The sequence below is a fragment of the Leptonychotes weddellii genome, chromosome 4, assembly GCF_054177405.1.
Source record: "Leptonychotes weddellii isolate Sample4059 chromosome 4, ASM5417740v2, whole genome shotgun sequence".
In the NCBI taxonomy this organism is placed as follows: Eukaryota; Metazoa; Chordata; class Mammalia; order Carnivora; family Phocidae; genus Leptonychotes; species Leptonychotes weddellii.
This window is the reverse complement of record NC_138372.1, coordinates 65,407,378-65,431,245: the sequence shown is the minus strand read 5'-3', so window position 1 is coordinate 65,431,245 and position 23,868 is coordinate 65,407,378. Positions and strand designations below refer to the sequence as shown.

At 40.6% G+C, this 23,868-nt stretch overlaps 1 protein-coding gene across 4 annotated transcripts in view; it reads left to right on the top strand.

Moving 5' to 3' along the window:
• DDAH1 (dimethylarginine dimethylaminohydrolase 1) overlaps positions 1 to 22,548 on the top strand; it is a 123,060-nt gene extending 100,512 nt beyond the window's left edge. For all 4 annotated transcript variants that reach the window (XM_081818695.1, XM_081818692.1, XM_081818694.1 and 1 more), the window contains 2 exons: positions 16,878 to 17,021; positions 19,236 to 22,548. In XM_081818695.1, the coding sequence (XP_081674821.1) occupies positions 16,878 to 17,021; positions 19,236 to 19,352 (261 nt within the window). In that variant the 3' untranslated portion in view covers positions 19,353 to 22,548. The remainder of the gene's footprint in view (positions 1 to 16,877; positions 17,022 to 19,235) is intronic.
• The last annotated feature ends 1,320 nt before the right edge of the window (positions 22,549 to 23,868 follow it).

The window sequence follows — 23,868 nt, the reverse complement described above, 5'->3', positions numbered from 1 at the left end:
GCATATGGTAAAACGTAGACACTAAATTAGAAGTGACATTTTAACCATGAATTATTCTCCAGCCTCTAGGGAAACCATCCATACTACCTCATACAATACCAGAATTTGGACCATCCTTAGAAATAATGATATACAAAAGAAATTCAATTTGCCACCACCTTCCTGCAAAACCATTCCACTAGTATTATTATCCTGCTATTAATAATCACTGACTGGGGCGTCTGGGTGGCTCGATTGGTTAAGCATCTGACTTTTGGATTTGGCTCAGGTCCTGATCTCCTGGCCTTTGAGAGCAAGCCCCACGTCGGGCTCCGTGCTCAGCGGGAGTCTGCTTGGATATTCTCTCCGTCTGCTCCTTCCCCTGCTCGCTCGCTCTCTCTCTCTCAAACAAATAAATCTTTTAAAAAAATAATCAGTATCTTTCCTTATTTTTATCTTTCAAAATGTCATATTAGTCCAGCAATCTTTAAGAATACTTCTAAATCTACTTTTCATAGATGATCACTGGATGCTGTGGTTGGGGCCCACTGTTACTCAAACACTACCTGTCTACAGATTAAAAAAAAAAAAAAAAAAAAAGGAAGGTTTCCAGATATGTTACAACAGCCATTCCCTTTAATCTCTTTCTGAAGTGGGATTAAGTTCAAAGCTGTGACCACATATCCAGAGGTGACTCATCATATAGTTTCAACCAAAAAAAAAAGCCAATTGGAAACTAAATGAAAGGTGTTGAATCTATTGCATTTTGTGCACATTTTCTCATCACTCATTTGTTTGTCTTTTTTTTTCATTTTATTATGTTAATCACCATACATCATTAGTTTTTGATATAGTGTTCCATGATTCATTGTTTGTCTCATTTGTTTTTCCAAACAAGTGATAAGAGCTCAATATTGCTCAATATGCAACTACTAGTAGTTGAAATATCAGTAGCAGTAATAATACCTTTTAGGTATAAAAATCATGTTAATTTAATTTGAGAAGTCTAAGTTAGTGGTTTTCAAGTTTTAGTGTACTCAAGAATCACATGAAGTGCACATTTGAAATGCACATCACATTCGTCAGATTGACCAGGAGAAATTCTGATTCGACAAGGCTGGGATGGAGCCCAGAAACCACTGCATGATTTGGATGTAATCCATAGATCACAGTGTGAGAAACATTGGCTCTATCTGGAATTCACCAGATATCAGTTCCTACATGTATTGGCATATAAAGGCAGGGGGAGAAAATTCATTCTAAAAGTAAATTGCTATGTCCTTGAACAGAAAATGCTACCAACTCTCATTCAGAATAATCATACTGAGTAAAATAACTGGCACTTCAGAGAAATAGCTCTCATGTGAAAGAAAACAATGCAGAACTCCACTAGATTATTGAAATACAACTGCTTAGGAAGAGCTCACTGTTCTCTAAAAATCCTGTGTCTTTTTAGGGGGAAATTCTTACAGAGTAAACGATACATATCATGTGTTCTATCTCTCTCTGTTGATAACACTTGCATGTTAAAAACAATGTATCTGAAGTGAGTTATTGCTCTAATTCTCATTAGGCACATAGGCCATCAGACTTGAATAGAAAAGTCTACATTTCTTCTGAGCTCTGAAGTCCTGTGGCTTGAAAATGAACATGATACTAAATTCATCAGGTAGGACAGGGCACCTGGGTGGCTCAGTCAGTTAAGCATCTGCCTTCGGCTCAGGTCATGATCTCGGGGTCCTGGGATCAAGCCCCACATTGCAGCAAGCAGTCTGCTTCTCACTCTCCCGTGGCCCCTCCCCCACCCATTGGTATGCACACATTCTCTCTCTCAAATAAATAAATAAAATCTTAATGAATGAATGAATGAATTCTTCAAGTAGGAATAGAGGAAGGAGGAAGGAAACCCAGATCTCTATTTGGGTAAGAAGTTTGTGTGGTCCCATCCTTGAGCTTGTTAGGGAGAATCTGAGAGGGGCCTCTGGAGGGCAACCAAAGCTAGTCAAAGTCCAAGATTTGGTGACCAGTGTTGATGACACAGAAGGGTAGGGCACAAATGTTGATGGGCAACTCCTCTTTGCTGTTCAGTAAAGGTTGAGCTCTGATCATGTCTTATAGGAAATTGCATTAGGAGATTTTAGGAGGATTTTAAGAGTTATTGAAATGCTGAAATGCAGTGCTAAAAATGATTCATTCACTCAACATTCAACAAACATGTATTGAGCATCTACCACACGCCAAGCACTGCTGCAAAGCCCTGCACAAGGGGTCAGTGGTGTAACTGTGTCTCCCTGGAAGCTTTTAAATAATCTGTCCTTCTGGGATGACTTGGATACCTTGACTTAATTGGACTCAAACAGTATGTCAATCACCGAAGGGATCAAAATATATATAATGGTGATGTAAAAATATATTACTTTCTGATTCAGTTGATGACTGCCAGCTAGTTGCCTTTCCCAACTTCTTATTCCACCCTTCCTTTTTATTAATTGAACCTTGAGTTTTAAATGAGCACATTGCCACTTGGAAGAAAGTCCACATTTCTCAGCTTCCTTCGTGCTAGGTATAACAGTGAGACTAAGTATTGCCAATGAGAGAAAAGAAGAAGTGCTGGGTATGAAATCCAGGCCCTGGACTGAAAGGAAGGAGTTGTGCCTTTTTCCCCTTCCTGAATTTGCTGCTTGAAAAAAAAGGATGTGATGGTTGGAGCACCAGAGCTATCTTATACCATTTTATACCATGAGGACAGGGGTATGCCCTGCCCTAGGTCTGGAAGAGCAAAAAGCTAGAAGGACCCTGAACTCGTGATAACTCTCAGGTGACTATGCTACACTATGACCTCAAAGAGAGAGAAATAAACTTTTTTTAAAGTCATTTGGGGGACAGGTCGTTTCTATTATAGCCAAATTTAGTCTATTTTAGCCAAATTGAGATAAAGGCTGTTTGTCTGCCTTAGGCATTAAGAGAAAACTCAATTCAAGCTGCCAAAACAAGGGAGATTTATTGGTCCATGTAGTTCTAAAGTAATGCAGACTTTACAGTGGGTTTGATTGATCTGCTCGATGATGCCATCCAAGAACCAGAATCTCTTGTGTCTCTTCTCCACCTAACACACATGTACTTCATCATAAAGCAGGCCCCTGTCCAGGACAGCACAGTGACTGCCAGCACTTCTGACTACATGCTTGCACACCTATATTCAGGGAGGGGGACATTCATCTCCTCAGAAAAGTAAGGAAACTTCTTTTGGATCTTGTCTATTCTTATTATTCTGAATTGGTCATCTGCCCATCTTTGAAACACTGACTATAAGCAAGGGCTGACTTACACTGGAGCTACCCTTTCCTGATTGCATGGAGATGTCCTGGGGCACTGCAGCAAACTCTCAGGAGCACCATGGCCTGTTTTAACATTTCAAAAGTAGCGCAGATATACCTGTCAGATAACACACACAATTTTACTGTTAGGTTGCTGGGATCTTTATACTTAATAAACAAAAGTGTTAGGGGTTTTTTGCGGGGTGGCGGGGGAGGAGGAGAGTTGTATTTTGTTTGTTTATTTTGGTTTTGGTTTGGTTTGGTTGGCCTCAAGGCACCATGAAAATATTACTGAGACACCACAGGTTTTGTGAACCAAGAAAGGAACCTCTGGCCCAGAGTCGGGTAGGGTTAACGTCCCCCAATTATGTGGGCTACACGGGGCAGTGTAGATAATACAAATGAAAAGTGGGGTAGTTACTAAGAAAACAGAGAACAGATGTGGGGGAAGCAACCACAATGTTCACCAGACCTTCAGAAGAGCTAAACCCCGACTTGCTCTTAGGGAGGGAATTGTCTTTGTTTAGGAAAATACAACAGGTCCTTTGGGGTGAAAGGTGCAATCCTTGAAGGCTTGGGGTCAGTAGACAATACAGCAAAAGAGAACACAAAAATGTCCTTTGTTAGAAGCACTAGGAACGGGGAGACAGGGAAATAGAATTTCCATATAATAACACTTTATTTCCATACAATTCACACTCTAGATGTAAAAGAGGGAGTGAGAAGAGGCCTCAGCCACAAGACAGGGTTGTCAAGTCTTTGAAGAACACCAGCATTCGGTATTTGATTTTAAGTGTTCATATTACTGCAATACTCCAATCTGCCAAACCTGAGAAAAACCTATTATCCTATGTGAATAGGGTTTTTTGAGGGAATCAAAGAAAGACTGGAGTCCCTGCCTATGTTGACATGGTTGAAAAGGATAGCACCTGTAAAATAACTATCTCTGAATGGATCTAAATCTCTGGAAGCTGGGGCCAGAGATAACATGAGAATATAAGCTCCCTCCTTCCCCCCTTCCCCACCCTTTACCCCCAAGACAGGTAGAAATTATGGAGAGGGCACAGAATAGTGGTTCTCGATCCTGTCTATGTATTAGAGTCACCTGGGGGGGAATGTTTAAAAAGAAATACTGATGTTTGTCTTACTCCAGACCAAATAAATAAAAAAAAATCTCTATGGTTGGGACCCAGAAATCTGTACTTTTTAAAAATCTCCCCAGATGATTTTAGTGTGTAGCCATGGTGGAGAACCACTGGCCTAGGATATTATACAAATCAAAGAATAGAGGTACAAGACATTCTTATTTAGATCTTGAAGAGAAGAGAGACCCCTTAAAGTGGAGGTGGAGGAAGGGATGAGGGAGGAGTTGACATGGTGCCTTCTTGTCCTACTTAAATTCTCTCCACCAAACTAAAACCAATAGAAAAGCCTGGACTGAGTCAGGAGAGCTAGGATCTAGTCCTTACTTTGCAGTTTACTAACTTTGTATGCTTTTAGCTAAGTCAATTAATTTTTCATCTGTGGGGCACCTGGGTGGCTCAGTTGGTTAAGCGACTGCCTTCGGCTCAGGTCATGATCCTGGAGTCCCAGGATCGAGTCCCGCATCGGGCTCCCTGCTCCGCAGGGAGTCTGCTTCTCCCTCTGACCCTCCCGACCCTCCCCCCTCTCATGCTCTCTCTCTGTCTCTCTCTCAAATAAATAAATAAAATCTTTAAAAAAAAAATTTTTCATCTGTGAATCTCTGTAAAAGAGAAGTGGACTTGATAATTTCCAAATTCATGCCTAGTTCTCAAACTTATGATTCTTAGTTATAGAATACTAAGAATATGACATCACTTCCTTAGCTGCTCAGAGTGCTTTATCAACATTCACTGTCTGACACTAGCAAAGACCACATCCAGAAGGAAACCAAGGTTTCCCCCCAACCCCAAGGTAACCCCACACAAGAGTAAGCAAGGTGGGGATGGCTGTTTTCTTCTTTAACCATGATTTGGTTGTAGTCATTTACAGGGTATTTCGGTTTCTGGGAAAAGTTATATGGGGACAACAGCTGTTTTTTTAAACACAGCCCTTTCTTTTCAGGGCTCTTGTTAATTCAGAGGAAGACTAGAAGAGTAAATAGAATACTTATTTGGAAATTTGATTTCTTTCTTTTTATGGTTGTTTTTCCTTCTCCTTCCCATGAATATCTGCTCTTCTCCTAAAATATAAATAAATTTGATGACTTTCTCCTAAAAACAGTGGTTTTCAACCAGAGGCAACTTTGCCCCCCAGGGGACATTTGGTAATGTCTGGAGATATTTTTGTTACAACATGGTGGGTGGGAGAGTGCATGCTCCTGGCATGTAGTACATAGAGACAGGCATGCTGCTAAACATCCTACAATGCACAGGACAGCCCCCATAACAAAGAACGATCTAGCCGAAAATATCAATAGTGCTGAGGTTAAGAAACCCAGTCCTAAAATATGAATGAGATTTGTCAGCCCTGTTTCACAGAAATTTTAATTTCTGAGCATATCACAATTAAGGTGCTTACCCCTGATTAGGGACAGCAGTGACTCCTGAACGTCAGTTCAGTGACTCCTGAACATGCCAGCATGTGTTTTCAGGAGCCAGGAATTAAATAGCTATATACAGTCCCAATGTTTATTAGATTTTTGTGTAACATTATTTTCAGGTATTGGAACTACTTAGTATACATGGACAAAAATTAAATAAATATGAGATGATCACAGAAATTGAGTAACAAGGCCATATGTAATTGCCTTTTATTACCATCCTTTGAGGGAAGTGGAGTTGGGGCCTCTGAACTGCGATATTCAGGCTCCTTTACTGACAAATTCAGTGGGGGTAAACGGATTTTGTTTTGAGTGTGTATATTTTAAAAAAAGATCTGAAGAACTCATATCAAACTTTTAATAGTGGTTACCATAGGGAAAGGGGGAAGAGAGAAGAGTAAGATGGGGCAGAGAGGGGAGAAAGAAGACTTCAATTTTTTTAAATCAGCTTTATTGAAATATAATTTCCATATAATAACACTTTATTTCCATACAATTCACACTCTAGATGTACAATTCAATGAGTTTTGACAATGGTATATGGTTGTTTTAAGTCCAATAGAACTTTAACTTTTCATAGTTGAATCTTATAAGAAGCTTATGTTTCATAATTTTGTTTATAATTAGTTTTTTTGTTTATAATTAAAAACATGTTTTAGAAGAATTGTCTGAAATTATATACTCCTACCTCACCTCATTTTGTAAAAGCTGCTTACAGAGATGCATGAAGGATATCAAAATAACCAGAAATAAAAGGGTAAGATGATTTAAAAGTAAAACAATGCTTTAACTTGAAGCCAAGGGGTCCCGGGGTAGTTCAGTCAGTTAAGCATCCGACTCTTGATCTCAGCTCAGGTCTTGATCTCAGGGTCATAAGTTCAAGCCCCATGTTAGGCTCCACACTAGATATGGAGCCTACTTTAAAAAAAAAAAAAAGATTAATTGGAGCCAAGTTTAAGAATGCAGACCATGGATTCTCATTTCATTCTTTACACATAGGACAATCAGAGTTTAAGCTTCCAGTTAGTCAGTGTGAAAAGGGAAACCCTTTTCACCTTCTTTTGTGTGTTTGATAGCATCAATGAAGTTAAGCTCCTATTTAGCAAACCCAGTTTGCCACCCTTCCTTCCAAGAGTCCATGGGTTTCATAAAACCATTGAAGGTTAATCCCCAGTTATTATTTGCCCATGAGGACACAAAAGTTACATGAGCCAAATTTTTAAGCTAAAGTTATCCATGGCATTAACTAAGAGGCTGTAGGGCTAGTTAAAGTAACTTTCTGTGAAGAGCGAACTTACACTAACATCTGGGAACTAAGTCTTATAAAATCATGAAGTCTCCTGTGTAGGACTGTGGTTTGCTGGAGTCAGCTCCTACCAGCTTACGAGGGCTGATTGTTAAATTTCCAGGTATTTTGGGGTGCCTGGGTGGCTCAGTCAATTGCTATATTGACTGCCTTCAGCTCAGGTCATGACCCCAGGGTCTTGGGATCGAGCCCCACGTCAGGCTTCCTGCTCAACAAAAATCCACAGAAGCATTCTGTTGTGAGAATCGGTTGGCAATATGAAATTTACATTCAAGAGTACTGACCATTTTATTATTATTTATAAACTGTGTGCTACCCATCCTTCATATAAGTAAAGTTTGTAATAAATTTATGTGGGTATATTATGCATATATTTTCCCCTACATTTACCAGCACACTACTGCCTGGAGCTAAAAACCTCAGAGTACTGAACATACATTAAAGATTTTTTTTTTCTTAACACCTAGGCTAAGATGTAATTGGAGGCCCCAGTGATTTTCTTCATCTCGTTCCGGGGGGTGAGGGAAAGTGCTCTCTTTCATGAGGACAGATTCTTTTTTTTTTTTATTTTTTTATTTTTAAAGATTTTATTTATTTATTTGACACAGAGAGAGAGAGAGGGAACACAAGCAGGGGGAACAGCAGAGGGAGAGGGAGAAGCAGGCTTCCCGCAGAGCAAGGAGCCCGATGCGGGGCTCGATCCCAGGACCCCGGGATCATGACCTGAGCCGAAGGCAGACGCTTAACCGACTGAGCCACCCAGGCGCCCCTCATGAGGACAGATTCTTCTCTAACCCCAAGTCAACCCTTTCGCAATGGCCAAGTAGGCTGGGCAGAAGATTTTGAATGACTCTAAAGCAAAGCAATCACAGTTATCGTAAAAGAAAATGTAAATGCATGCCCTACTGATGAGATAGCCAAGGAATATTTGCTCATACAGAAAATAATCACTAATCCACCAATGGTAGGGTCAGACTGAACAGGACTGATCCTGGACATCATTGCAAAGTGTGTGTGTTTGGCCATTTCTCCTCTCTCACTCTGGAGCCTGCTCCTCTTCTTCTCCATCTAAAAGCATTTAAAGGCAAACTTTTAAAAATATATGCATGTCAGCCACCTGGCTGGCTCAGTCTGTTAAGCGTCTGCCTTCAGCTCAGGTCGTGATCCCAGAGTCCTGGGTTCGAGCCCCACATCGGGCTCTCTGCTAAGCAGGGAGTCTGCTTCTCCCTCTCCCTCTACACCTCTCCCCCTGCTCATGCCCTCTCTCTCTCGAATAAATAAATAAAATCTTTAAAAAAATAAATATATATGCATGTCAAATAAGTTGTATCTACAGGAAAAATCAGCCCAAAGGCTGCAAGTTAGTGAGCTCAGAGTCTAGTCTTTCAAGGGATATTGCAGAGGTGGTAGTTGGTGTGACAGGAAAAAAATAGGCATTTGGAGGTTGATGTACCTGAACTTGAATCCTGGGTTTACTGTCTTAACATGTGACCTTGGACAAATTACTAAATTTCTCTGAACTTTGGTTTTCTCATTTGTAAAAATGAGTAAGTGTGAGAAATGAATGCAATAAATAGAAGATAGCTCAATAAAAGCTCCAGTTGTTTCTTGCTATCAAATGACACAGGGAACCTAGAAGATCCCCAAGCCCCCAGTACCCAAGGGAATTAATTTTTGAAGGTGGGATTAGGGTGCAGGTATCTGGGGAAGCATAGCCAGGGCATGACTTCAATATCTAAGTAGGCAACTAGATATATATCTTGCATACAAAATATATAAACAAGACTGTGGGAGATCTGTTTCTGCCACAGAGCTAGTCTTAGAGAATGCATGGGCAGGGGTTAGAAGGGAAGTAGGATCCCAGATTTTGCATTTTGGAAGGGGTGCTTTGGTCTGAATTTCTTTCCTCTACACCCCTGAAATTAGAAAATGAAGAGTATGACTCACCCAGAGAGTCTCCCTTGTTCCTCCTGCCTACGCCCTGCTCCCCAGCCCTCCACAGAGCTCAGAGTGGTCCTCTAGTGAGAGGGTGAGAGTTTTTCCCAGCCTTCCACAGAAACTTTTTTTTTTTTAGAGGATCCCTTCCAGAAATGGTTCATGTGCTTTGTGGTTGTAGTTTGAAGGACAGAAGTCTTTCGTCCCCATATTCAGGTGGGCTTTATGATCTGAACAAAAGCAGCAACTCCAAATATGAGAGAGAATTTGTGGAGGAAATGGCAGTTAGCTTTGAAGGGAATATTTGGCATTGAAAGTTGGCCCAGATTTAACTAAAAGGAACCATGTTACTTCATTCTTAGGATCTGTATAGCCCATCAATTCAGAGAGGATGTTTAACAGACAACTTCTCTCAGGTTCTGTTCATTTTGAGGCGATCCATGGAAAGATCCATAAAAAATGAAAACACAGTAGTTCTAGAATATTATCCATAGCTGTATTGACTCAGCCTTAAAAGGACGGTCTGGGCTTAATGCCTGGTAAATTGTCAGCTCTCAATAAACTCTTGATGGACAGATAAATAAATGAATGAGTAATTTTAGATATACAGTAGCAACAAAAAGTGTGCTTGAGAATCACATATCATATATCTCAATAGAATCTATAATCTGTCCCTTTTAATATTGGCTGTTTTGATATGCTGACATGGGTACATATGTATATTTCATAAGTGATCAATTATGAGAGAGCCAAACATGCTCTGAATATTTCCCAACCATCTCTAAATACCTTCTATGCACCTTTCAGTATTTGACCCATAAAAGTCCTAAACTGTTCTGTGAAACAACATAGCCCAAGAATTTTTGTTTTTTAATAATTGATGTAATACAAAGAAACCATGAGTAACAAGTGGGAGAATGTAACTGCCTTCCAGCCCTTTGAATGAGAAAATTCCCAGAAATGCTGGGAACTGCCGGAAATGCTTGGTTGTTAATGCAACTAGCCATGCAAATTCTCTTGGGCTGAAAGCCAGACGTTTCCCACTCTATTTTGTGACAGCTCCACTCTGGGGAGCAAGGCAGATTCCTCCAAACCAGCAGCTGTGTAACAGACCACGATGATTGGGCCAACATGGTTCTCAGAGCCATTTCCACTCTGCTGTGTGCCTTCTTCATTAAGGGGGTGCCTGTAATGGAAGTGAGGTTGACTTTCTTTTTACTGCTAGCATCCCCTTTGTGTGCCTGTCCTGCCTTAAATTATAGATTGTCATCTCCTAAAGGAAGAGCTTGCAACTAAATTATCTTTGGGTTTCTTTCTCTTTCCCACCTCTCGCTGTCATCGTGCCTAGCCCCAGGGGGGCCCTCCATAGAGAACTGTTGGATTGAACCAAACACTAGTTATGTCCAATCCCAATAATACTTTGTTTTACATAAAGTGGAATAATTCCTTTGGGAAATGGCACAAGTCAGAAATGGCATTTAAAGCAAGGACTTGACTTCTCAGATCTTTCTCTAAAGCTGTGTTGAACTCATGCATATTATCCGGAGTCTAGGGCCTCTCAGGAATTTAGAGTGTCCATAGAGAGTTCAGGTGCTTTCTCCTTTCCATTCAGACTTGGGGCACAGTGAGAAGCAGGAATTTGATCCCCTGGGGTTAAAGGAACACTTTACACAGAGCTCTGGAGCAATACACCACCTCCACCCTTTTTTAGGAAAAAATGCTGGCACATAGAACTGAACAGCCAACAGCCACATTCTCAAGATACTTGAAATGATGCTCATCTTTTAACAAAGGCTTCTGTGCATCCACAAAGAGCAAACAAAACCTCCTCCTCCCCTCACTGTGGCTGCATCTTTGTCCTCAGGAGCCTCAGCTCTTTGAGGCAATGCCCTGCCAGGCAGGCCCATGAGCACATCCTCACGTCGTCGGTTCCAACAACAGAGGAAAGATGTTAGAGATACAGTCTTCTGAATTTTTTCTATGTGTTCCTCTCCGAATGGTGAGCACTCTGCCTTGTGGATATCCATGTATTTCCTGAACCCAGCTATAAATAAATGGCAAGCTGTCTTATTTAGACAATAGCAACATATACAAGAAAGGAAAATGATCACTCTCACAGGAAAAGAGAAACCTGTTCTTTGTTGGAGAACACAGAAACTCTTTGTGTTTAGAATAAGCACCTTTGGCTTTTTCAAGAAAAAACAATATATTTTTTGTTTATTACTTATAGTTACCACTTCCTAAATCCTTTTCATTTAGAAAGACTACGCCTGACATAGCTTTTGTATTTTCTCCTTTCCACAGTTACACAGAACCCCTCACTGCTCCAAATGGGGCCTGTTCTATTATTAAAAGTCATTTCTCTGGGCACATTTTTTAACCTGTCTTAAAATGATAACCATGGGGCCTTGATAAATTGATTCAAAGACATCTCCTAAGGTGGCTTTGTTAAGACATTTATTTTAAGAATAACTCTCAGTAGAATTTATCGGTGAATTACTTTATCTAGTCTCAATGTTGAATTATTTCCCCGCCAAGGGTATGATAATTCCTTTCCTGTTAACAATGAAAAAAAATGTAAGTATCCTCAAACAGTGCTAGGTTGGTACTAGCTCTGACATTAGTAATTTTAAGAATACTCCCACCAGAAGCTATAAATTATAAATATCAGATCCGGAAAAGAGAGAAATACCAATGAGTGAGGAAAAGCAATGATTACAATTTCAAATAAATGTCATTAACTGAAGAACAGGAAAAACACAGAGGAAGCAAAGGGGCAGGATTTTTCACTGAAGGAGCTGAGGGTGGGGGATGGAAGGGAGGGAGCCCAAGTAAATAAAGCACCCCAAGAACGGAAATACACAGTCTCCATTACTCAGAAGAACTGGGCACTTGCCGAAGTAGGACAACCTTGGAGATTTTAATTTGTTCCCTCACTAATAAACAAGAAGCACTGATAACGCTCCTTGATAATACTTCCTCTGGAATGTACAACATTCCATGTTTCTGCTCCTTAGTCACTACCGGACATGCATGAGTCAGACTGAGAGGTAGGGAAATTGCCAGGCTGCTCATGGGACCACTGAAGGTATAGTCCGGCCCATAGATGTGATCTTGCCGTGCTTCTTTCTCTTTCAACTCATCTTACATTAGGAGTGATAGGTGATTTATCTTTGGATAAAGAATGTAGTGAATCATCTGTAGACCATGAATTAAACTGGAAAACCAACTGGCAATTATCTAGTGCTTATGAATGGTGGGAGCAACTAGTCTGAATGTGATGGACCAAAATATGCTGCCCACAATTCTCCCAGTGGCTTAGAAAATTAGGTCAATGGAAAAATTCAGTTTTCTGGGTTTTGTTTTCTTTGTGTCTAAGCTTGACCAGGTAAGAATGGCTGTACATACCATGTTTTAAGGATCTTTGTCCTACTTAGTAAGCCTACCGAGGTCCTACTTAGTAAGCCCCTGGCCCAGGGAACTGTCTCCTGGTGGTCGGGAAGAAATCTTGAATTTCTCGGGTAAACCCAATCTAATCCACATGAAGGATGACAGTCAGTTCTAACTGTAAATGAGCAGACTAGCCATCTTGGCCCACCTTCAGTAACACATAATAAGTAGAGATTCAGACATATTGGAATCCTATTCCATGCACCCAGAAAGAAACATGCTGGCCAGACTGACCAAGAGTGATTGCTGAAAAGTTTCATAAATCCTTACATGCATGTTGCATTTAGAGACAGTTCCACTTATATCTTGAAGAAATCCATCTGCTCATTGGGCTTCTGGACCATTTTACTAAATCACAGTTCACAAACTGACAGAGACATATGTATGTTCAGTTCGATATACACAAACTTTTTTCTTTTCTTTCTTTGTTTTAATGCTTTCAGGTGCTACAAACTGTCTAGTTTGCCCCAGGTCCACCACCCCCTATTATGTTACATCCAAAATCATTTGGGTGAGAACCACAGAGTGTAGTGTCCTATTGTACAGCATAAGGAAAAAGCCAAACATTGGCCTCACTGATTTAGCCCCATTCATATTAATTAATGAATTGTATTTCTTTTTCCGGATGAAGACCATACCATGTTTTTATATATGCAGTTGTTCACATATATAAATTGTGAACATCTCAGTGTACTCTTGATGTTTGCTATATCCTTTGAAAGGAGTGAAAAAGGGGTGCCTGGGTGGCTCAGTCAGTTAAGTGTCTGCTTTTGGCTCAGGTCATGATCCAAGGGTCCTGGGATGGAGCTCCGCATCGGGCTCCCTGCTCAGCACACAGTCTGCTTCTCCCTCTCCCTTTGCTCCTCCCCCTGCTCATGCTCTTTCTCTCAAATAAATAAAATCTTTTAAAAAAAGAAGAAGAAAGGAGTGAAGAAATGAATCAATTAGTTGCAAGCATATTTTAATTACCTGCTAGATGCCAAATGATTTGCAAGAAACAAAGAGGGAAGGGTGCACATTTATTACATATTTAATAGGTACTAGGAACTTGTGCTAAGCACTGCACAGACATAATCTGTTTTGCTTTTTTTTTTTAAATTATCTTCACGGGCACCTGGGTGGTTCAGTCGGTTAAACGTCTGACTCTTGAATTCAGCTCAGGTCTTGATCTCAGGGTCGTGAGTTCAAGCCCCGCTTTGGGCTCCATGCTGGGCATGGAGCCTACTTTAAAAAATAAAATAAAATAATCTTCAGAGTTACTCTATGAGAAATAGGTATGACACTGTCATCCCATTCTATAGCTGAGGAAATTGAGGCTTGGAGAGCTTGCTCAAGGTCACACAGTGTATAGCAGAGCAAGGTTTCAGACCTAGCTCTTTCTGATTGCAGATAGAAACCCTTATTTGTCTGGTCATGCTGCCATAAAATACTAATAGCTTATTAAGGGTGTATTTCTGTGTCTTATTATATATATTATCTTCATTTAACTTTCACAATAAGTCTATGAAAGACTATTATTATCCCAGTTTTATAGTGAGAAAACCAAGAAGTCAAAAAAAAAAAAAAAAAGCTTAAATTTACATAACTAATAAAGGCTAGAGCTGTGACTCAAACCCAGGTCTTACTCCAGAGTTAATGGTCTAATGTGCCCCCTTCCACACAATGGAAGCTACTATTAATATGTTTTAAAAGCAGCCAAAAAGAAAGTCTGCATAAGATGTATTTATACAGCAATTCATAATAGAAGAAAGCTACTTGGATATGGATTTTTTTTTCTCGTAAGCCTCTACATAGTATTTCTGGGCATATCCATTTTATAAAGAGGGCTAAGTTGAATGTGTTTTTAATTTTCTTAGAGCAGCTACTCTTTAGGAATGTCTTTCACTTCTTAAATGTCCACATATTCAAGTAGATCTAAGGTTTCTCCATCAGGGCTCTAAAGAAGAACCACCATTGCAGGTGATACCCTCTACGGGCCTATCCCTTTAGGGAACAATTTAAGAAGTACAAGACAGATGTCCAGCCAAGTCCTGTAGCTACACCAAAATGTAGCATGTCATAATAGGATTACATATGAAAGAAGAGGGAATGATACCACAAGAGAATAAATTATAAGTACCAAATGAGTGCAAAAAAGTAGATGTTATAGTAGTTTATAGGAGAGCAAGATCTGCCGCAGCTCTGGAGGTCAAGAAAGAGGGCAAAGTAAGATGATTAAAAAAGAAGGTTTTGAGTTGTCCAGATATGGTTTTAAATCTACCTATATGACTTTGAGCAAGTAAGTTATTTGATCTCTCTCAGAGATCTGTAAAATGGGAATTTTGAGATTAGATAATAAATTTTAAATGTTTCCCACGGTGCCCTGTTTCTTCTTATTGTATAATTGTTTGCCAGTCTCCTCCATTAGGCTGTAACCTCCTCAAAAACTGGATCTGTGTCCCGCTCATCTTTGTGTCTCTCAGCCTTTGGTACAGTGTTTAAGTTCATCCCCATGCCTGATGTTTCTTTCTGTGCGAAGGATATTCCATTATCAGATTACTCCTGCCCTCTCCGGGCTTTTACATAGTCCACATGAGGAGAAGTGAATCGATTACTTGACTGGAGGAGAAGTGAATGGTTTACTTGACTGGTGAGTCAGAAAGAGCTCACTCTATGCCACTCTCCATGTTCTCTTTGGAATGAATTTTCTACAGGAGCATACAGTCTCTTGCACTCTTCTATACTGGGAATCTTACTGTCCAGTGCTGCCACCACTGAGTGGGCAAGCCTACCTATTTCTGAGGTTTAGTAATATAAAGCACATTTCCATACAGATACTGAAGAGTACAGGGAGACCTGGTTGGAAAGGTAGATTCAAACCAGATTATGGAAAAGATCTTGTTATGACTTTATGGCATGGCATTTCAGCAAATTCCTTAAAATGTATGGATATTGATAAAGAATGGAAAGAGTCTACATAACTAAGCCCAAAATATATTTGGGCTTTTGTTTGTTTGTTTGTCTGTTTTTGGCGTTTGGATATTTTTATAGTGAGGGATGGATGGTTGATTTGGGGGGTTTTGTTTTGATTGTGTTGAGGAGATAAGGATAAGGTGTCAGTTTTTTAAAATTTTGTACAGAATTCACTTCGGGGTTTTTTTTAAGTTATTATATATGAAGGCATTAATAAACCCATCATTTGATGAATAGACCTGTTAAATTAGGTGGGTTTTTTTTTTAATTTTTATTTATTTGACAGAGCTAGAGAGAGAGACAGCAAGAGAGGGAACACAAGCAGGGGGAGTGGGAGAGAGAGAAACAGGCTTCCTGCTAAGCAGGGAGCCCGATGCAGGGCTCGATCCCAGGACCCTGGGATCATGACCCGAGCTGAAGGCAGACGCTTAATGACTGAGCCACCCAGGTGCCCCAATTTTTTTGTTTTTTTTTTTTTAACCAAGTGTGGTCTGGGACCATCTGCCTCAGAAATACCTGGAGAGCTTTAGAATACAAATTTCTATGCCTCACTTCAGATCTGCCTGATCAGAATCCTTGGGGTTGAGGCCTAGGAATATGAGTTTAACATTCTCCTCAAGTGATTTTTATGCTTATTGTATTAAGGGCATCACCTGCCAACAGACAGGCTAATTCAATTTAAGTGTATCTACAAGAGGAAATTGTGTGTGTGTGTGTGTGTGGTTATTGCTAAATCAGATTATTGACCAGAATGATTACCACTATATTCCCTTTTTCCTGTAGACCAGGGCAGTCCTGCTTACTCAGCCAAGGATGTCATCAAAACCCCAGCTGGGCCTTTTGTATATGTCCATTTCATGTCTCACTGAGAGGTCTTATGAACAAAAACTAGAAAAACTATAGACAGTTTTAAAACCTTTTTAAATTTACAGACAGGGCACGTGGGTGGCTCAGTCGTTAAGCATCTGCCTTCGGCTCAGGTCATGATCCCAGGGTCCTGGGATCGAGCCCTGCATTGGGCTCCCTGCTCAGCGGGAAGCCTGCTTCTCCCTCTCCCACTCCCCCTGCTTGTGGTCCCTCTCTCGCTGTGTCTCTCTCTGTCAAAAAATAAATAAAATCTTTAAAAAAATAAAATAAATTTACAGACAAACACACACTTTAAAAAAAAACAAGAAGAACATTTGCAGTTCTTCCAAAGAATCCTAGCTTCATGGAGTTTTCCTCTTGGGAGTCTAAATGACTAGAGGAAATAGGCAGGAACTTCACAGGAACATTCTTAGGCATCCATTGCAAGCTTATACCCACACGCTGCCTTCCTTCTGTTTGAAAGTGTGGGGAAATGCTCTGCTTAAGCCTGCTTTGTTTCTCTGTATAGATCATGCAACAGATGAGTGACCACCGCTATGACAAACTCACTGTGCCTGATGATGTGGCCGCCAACTGTATATACCTAAATATCCCCAGCAAAGGCCACGTCTTACTACACCGCACCCCAGAAGAATATCCAGAAAGTGCAAAGGTAAAAAAACATCCTTCCTGGCCACTGCAGCTGCGTAGTCCTCTCCGTGACAGTCTTCCTGCCTGGGGATTTTTTTCATGATGGACTGACAAATAACAGGGACTTCCTTTTCCTCTATACAGGTCAAATCATTATGAAAGCAGAGAGGATACTATAATTTTAGGGCACAAGGAAAGTTAATTTAACTCACTCTTCTCATTCATGTCACTGATCACGAATGCATGCACAATAATTGAGGTGATCATGCCTGGTATTCAAAACTTTTCAAATAAGTACTTAGATCTCCCAAGTCTATGCTGCAGTTCTGATTACATGTATCTCCCCACACTTAGATACTCACTAGGCATAGAGACCTACAATTAGATGGTCAACTGTGTCATTGTTTTCTGACGAATCTGAGCTGCCCTTCGTCAGAAAGGCATTTGTTTTTTAACGACAGAGAAGTGTGAATGACACAAAGAGGTGGGTGCTCATTGTCAGGGCTGCAAAAAGGGGGCTTTTGGCTGTGCATCCCAGGTAGTGAAGGATCAGAAAGAGCAAAAAAGATGATATACTTGCCATCAGGCACCTGTCCCTCTAAGACCTTCTGCATTTGTGCCCCAACACAGGAATTGTCCCCAGATACGGAACTCTTTCCTGGTCTAAGAAGATGTTCCTTGTCCTTCCGGGCACTCTGCCAGTCTCTTCTGCACACGCAGACATAGCAGCGCTCATCCATAGACCCTCCAAGTGTCCATATCTGTTTCAGCATCTTCATCTCTGCCCAGAGGAATCATATGCTTACACTCAGCATTACAGAAGAGCCTTTAATTGCCACTGATTTTTTTATTTATGTATCTTAAAAATTTTTATTTTTAAAAATTTTAGAAAATATTTTGGCCACCTTTCAGATATGTGATATTGTGTAAGCACTATGCTTATCTTCTGAATCAGTCATCTTCTTAGCAGATAAAAAGAAAAGGGTGGGGAGATACTTAGATGATTTCTCTGTTTCCATGGCTGAAAGTGTGAACCTGAGGAAAATAGAGGACCCCTGACCCCAGAATGGGGCTTAACCAGCTCTCAGATGAATAGAGGGTCTCATACGTTATTGTGCATTAGGATTGTTAAAAATGCAGCTTCCTAGACCCCCACCCTAGAATCTGCAATTTCAACAAGCACCCGGGTCACAGAACTCACTTGGAGAAACACAGCTCTGGACCGTTCATCCTTCTCCAGCCACACTGATCATCTGACGACCAGATGATGATTAACTGCTTTGGATTCAGCCCTGTGTCTATCCACAGTAACGATGATAACATCCACGTTCACCGAGACTTCCCCTGCGCCAGGCACTGGACCAAGCCCAGTGTGTGCATTATCTTAGTTATACCCCACAGCAGCCCTGTGGGGGCGCTCTTGTTAACTCTAATTTTACCGAATAGTAATCCAAGGCTAAGAGGGCATCTGGCACTTGGCTGAAGTCACATTTTAGGTGGTGAGTTGACAGAACTAGGTTTGGAGCCCAACTCTGGCTCCAGCACTCTTAATTAGCCACTGTAGTGAATTTTAAGGAACAAAGTGCTTCCTAAAGAAGCATGGTAGATTGTTTTTTAGACAGTGTGTTTCAAGTGATTTTGTATTTTTAAAAAAATGTGCTTTATTTGATCATCAGAGAAACATCTGTGGCCTGTTAATTCGAAGTTTGGACACATGCTTTCTATTAGTGTCAAAAGATGCTGTAAAATTCACACCTGTAATTTAAAAGCAGTTTGACCTGAAATGATTCACTTAAAGTCTGTTTTGTCAAGTTCTTCCAGTGGTGTTGGAAGGAAAGAGACCTTACAGTACAGTTGAGGGGGTTTTAAAGTGTGGTGAGGAAGGATTCTCAGACTGAAAACACCACCACTAGCTCTCCCATATCACTCAACGTTCCTGTGACAACGGCAGAGTGAAGTCATCTCTCGTGACAACCACATTTTTGACACATCTCTGGCTTTGAGGTTAAAGCATAGAGCTCGTGGTTAACCAGTGCCGCCTGCTCCGTTGGTATGGCTGGGGGCACGTGTGGTCTCTAGACTGCATGCACGTCTTGGGGTTCAACAGCTGAGAAGCCTGAACTCGAAAGCCAAATGCATTTTCACACTAGGCGAGGAGGTGGGGGGGAGCGGCAGGGATGAGACAGAGGCGGAAACATAATCCTTCTGCTTTACCTTTCCTTGATTCCTGCTGCAGGTTTATGAAAAGCTGAAGGACCATATGCTGATCCCCGTGAGCCATTCTGAACTGGAAAAGGTGGACGGGCTGCTCACATGCAGCTCGATTTTAATTAACAAGAAGGTAGACTCCTGAGTCGAAGTCCCCCCCCACCCCCCCCACCCCCCGCCCCATAGTTGGCAATACCGCACTCACAAGGCCGATGACTGTCCTGCTCCTGTCGTGTTCATTGACAATCTCCTGCGCCACTATGCTGTTAGCACTGGTTTACGAAAGTCTCCTAAGTTTGCTTCGCTCTGCACCCTCCCCTTCCTCGCCTTGCGGTGGTACCTAAACTGTGGGTTTTGCTAAATGAATTAAGCAATCTAGAAAATATAGAGCTAATGAATTATTGAACTGTGATTAATAATAGTAAAGAAACACTCATTTCAGTGTTTGTATTATCAGTGTGAATATATATATGCTGCTTAGTTGCCAATATATGCTAAAGAATGTCTTCTTGATCAGTCAGATAGGCCAGGGTTGTTTTTTTGGTTTGTTTTTTTCCTCTCTGTATCGGTAATCATCTTTGGTTCCTGTGAAATTCCCTGGTCCCTGGCTTCCCTCCTTTTCCTTCCTTTTTTTCATCTGAACTCTGGAAATTTCGTTGCCAGTTACTTTCTTTTGCCTTTCTCACTTCTATTACCTTGGGTAAAATCCACAGTCTTGCCTTCTGGATACCTTCCTGCAGGTCCCTCCTGTCTGCCACATTAGCCTCCTCTGGCCCATGGCTACGTCTTCAGCCACCACCCTCACTCTCCCCAGGAAGGGCAAACGGGTCCCTCAACAGAAGTGTGACCAAAATCAGAACGGCTATTTGGGGGAGAGTTAACCAGGCAGAGGCATATCCTGATGGGGTTTGTCCCAGAGATCTAAATTCCAGAAGAAGTAGGGTACCACACCTAGGAAGGTAAATTCAGCTCCAGAGGGTTACTAGAGATCATAGATCAAGAAGCTTGGAAACACCCCATGGGTACATCTCAGAAAGTCTTTAAGTCACATTCCATGAATTTTTGCTTTATTACTGACCATTTATAGACCTTGGGAAATAGTCTTATTTTTTCCTTCAGCTCATTTCTCTTCCCACCCCCACTCATCGTGACTCACCCTACTTCCAGCCTTCTACCCCCTGCAATTATCCTGGTCTAGCAAAGTTACTTCTTTCAAAAGACACAGTGCATCTACAAATGATTATTGATGGTCTAGTGAGAGCCAGATGAAGCATGTTCAGGAAGTGATCAGCTTGGTGCTTGAAACCGCAGACAAAGGACAATTCCACTTTAAAATATCTATGAATATATACTGTGGAATTCAATTAAAATTTCTTTCCTCTCTAGCTTTTAAATTACACAACCTGACACTGATGCTAGTCTCTTACAACGAACAATGCCACAGTGAAGGGAGAGATCATTGTCTTTTACTTAAACCTGGAAGAATCAGCCTTTTAGCAGGCCAGGGAAATGGTACTTTCCAAGGAATGGTGACTGATTCAGGCATGTTATCAAACTTCCTAGTCATCTCCACCTTTCCTGTATTGCCTGTAGCTTGTTGTTCAAGATTAACAATCAGGGAGATTAAGGAATATGACTTCAAGGCTTGCTCTGCTTACCTGTGTGTTTCTTTTTTTCTTTTTTTCTTTTTTTTTTGAAGATTTATTTATCTGAGAGAGAGTGCATGGGTGTGGGTGGGGGAGGGGTAGAGAGAGAATCTCAAGCAGACTCCCCGCTGAGTGTGGAGCCTGACCTGGGGCTTGATGTCATGACCCTGAGATCATGACCTGAGCCGAAATCAAGAGTCAGACACTTAACTGACTGAGCCACCCAGGCGCCCCTTACCTATGTATTTCTAACCAAACATTTCTTATGTTTGGTGACCAAGATAGAATTCCCTCCATTCATATCTCTCCTTAGCAAATGGAAGTGATAAACCTCTGAGAAAACCAAGACATCCTTAGCCACCACCTATCTTTTTCATTTATTTGATGATTTTATGCCAGAATTTGAAGAAATTCCTGCTCCTCCTTTTTGCTTAACTGCAAAATGCAGATATCTTAGTTACAGCATCCTATGAATGAACCATATCTTGGTCACTGTCTTATTTCGAAGTGTCTCATCATGGGTGAAGAGTGTGTTTTTACCAGAGAGAAAACGATTGTTACTCACATGGTCTAGTCAATAAGGAAAAATTGTCCTCTACGATTATGGTTGCCCTTTTGGGTTAAATCTGGCCCTGTGCTGGCAAAAGCAGAACTTCTCCCTGGGAGAGTCCAACATCTCAAAAACAACCTCGGGAAAGTTAACGCAGTCAGCCACCTTAGGATTACTATTAAAGCTAAGTGGCATATAATTTTCAATATATTTACTTCTATCATCCCAAATTGAAGAACTGTATTTAGTCAATTGCAAGTGAATCGATTTTTCTTTTGAACAATTTGTCCTATAGAAGGCTCTTTTTCACTTTTTCTTTCCTTTGCTTCCTTCCCTCTTTGCTCCTCTGTCTCAAGAAATCACTTAGAATCTATGTGCCTCTTCCACAGAATTGTTTTGTCTGCTATGTCACTAAGACTGTCTTCTTTGTACTCCCTGTGATATGACAGTGTGAAAAGCCAAAATATCTGCAGCATAGTAGTAGTATTTTTTGATGTTCTCATCAGCATAACGTTATCTTTGCAGAGGAACGATGACCCGTTACATAGGTTCCCCTCGAGTCCATTATGATTTATAAGGATAAATAAACTAACACAAGCTGCTCTTTGACATTATAAAGACATTAGGAATGGTATTAAAGTAAGGAAAAGTTGAGTCTGAATTACTGGGGTAGTAAGATTCAATCTAACAGGGGCAATATAGAGAAAGTACATTATTTAGCATTATCTCTTCAACTATAATGGATTGCTATAGAAATCAGCAGGCAGATCTATAATGTGTATTGATTGCTCTTTAAGCTACTGTGAACAGATTACTAAGGCTATCTCTTCATCTCTAAAGGGGAAATAGTCTATAGATGAATAATGTGACTTATATAGAGTTGCATGTTAAAATTCATAATTATTTACTCTTTAACATTCTACAGAACTTAGCCTTGGTCTCAACATGGTGTTAGACTTGTGCATTTTGTTTTACTGATCATCACATTGCAGCCAATGTACGGTTATCCACTCTGTGTACCAAAACCAGTCTTGCCTTTCACGGCCCTCTAGTCCAGAGAAGTTCTGCACTGATTTTAGTCTCTTGCTGTCCTGATGCTACAAGTATACCAATCATGATGGAATAAAGTGTGAATTATACTATGACCAACAGCACATGTCTCTTTTTTTGCAACAGAAACTGCTGTAGGAAATGCAGTCACCATTGCTTTGCTGTCAGAGATGGGAAGTTTTCTCTGTTGTCCCATAATTAGAAATACTGTGCCTGTAAATCAACTGCCATCAAAAGCTTGGATTAAAATGATACCTGAAGTGATGCTTCATACTGCAAGCACTTAAAAAGCGTGCATGACACCCATGCGAGGTCAAGAGGTCTTGATTTCACCTGTGCTCCTCCTTGGAGGCTTCTTTTTTCCCTTTTGCTCCTAACTGTGGTCAGCACATTATATGGCTCAGTCGTGGAAGCAGTGGAACAGGTTTTCTCTCATTCATGCAAGAGTTTGGTTGTGGTTTTTGTTTGTTTGTTTTACAGTAAGCATCTGTTAGGACATTTGAAGATTTTTTTAATGAGTCTTTTTTTATTTCCAACCATTTTTTTTTGGCTGAAAGCAGCTTTATTGTTTTCCTTTTCTGATTGTAAAAATAATTGCTCACCATAAAAATAAAATTCAAATAATACAGAAGCAACTATAAAAACAAAAGTAAAGAAAAAAAATTACCCCAAATTTCATCACAAAGAGATGCCATTGTTAACATTTTGAAGACTATCCACCCATCTATGAGTAGATACAGATATAAATGTGGAATAATTTTACATCATCATGCTGTTCTATAGCTTGCTTCCTTTACTTAGCAATAGATTGCAGGCATCTCTCCATGTCAATAAATAGAGATCTACATCATCAATTTTAACAACCCTGAATATTCCATGATACGGTTGTCGAAGCAGCTCTTTCTAATTTATATGGAGTGTTATATCACAGATGTTCAGTATGCCCATGTTGCTAGTAGCCTGGGGTCTTCAAACTGTCAAAAATGTGCTGATTATGAGGCTTCACACATACCCAGAGTTAGTTCAATCTGGTGTCTTCTTATGGAAACTGAATGGTACGTGCAAATGCTCACTAGAAGCACAGACTACTATTAAAATTCCTTAAAGAGGTCGTTGATCTATTCATACCTTCTCAGTTGATGTTGCATTAATTAGTTCTCCCTTATTCAAGCCAGCACTGAAAAGGGCACAGAAGCTAAAAAAAAAAAAAAAAAAAAGCCAACTACCACCCCTGCACACCTGCCCTGGGCCCCGTTAGGCAATGGAACCCTCCACCTAAGTGCCAGAGTATTTACTCCTCACAGAAGAGAATGGAGACACTTTTTGAAGGAAGAGTTGGCAGGGTTTCCCTGACTGATCTTTCTCCCAGCCTTCCAGAAGGATGGCGGAAGGTAAGAAGGAGAAAAATCCCCTCT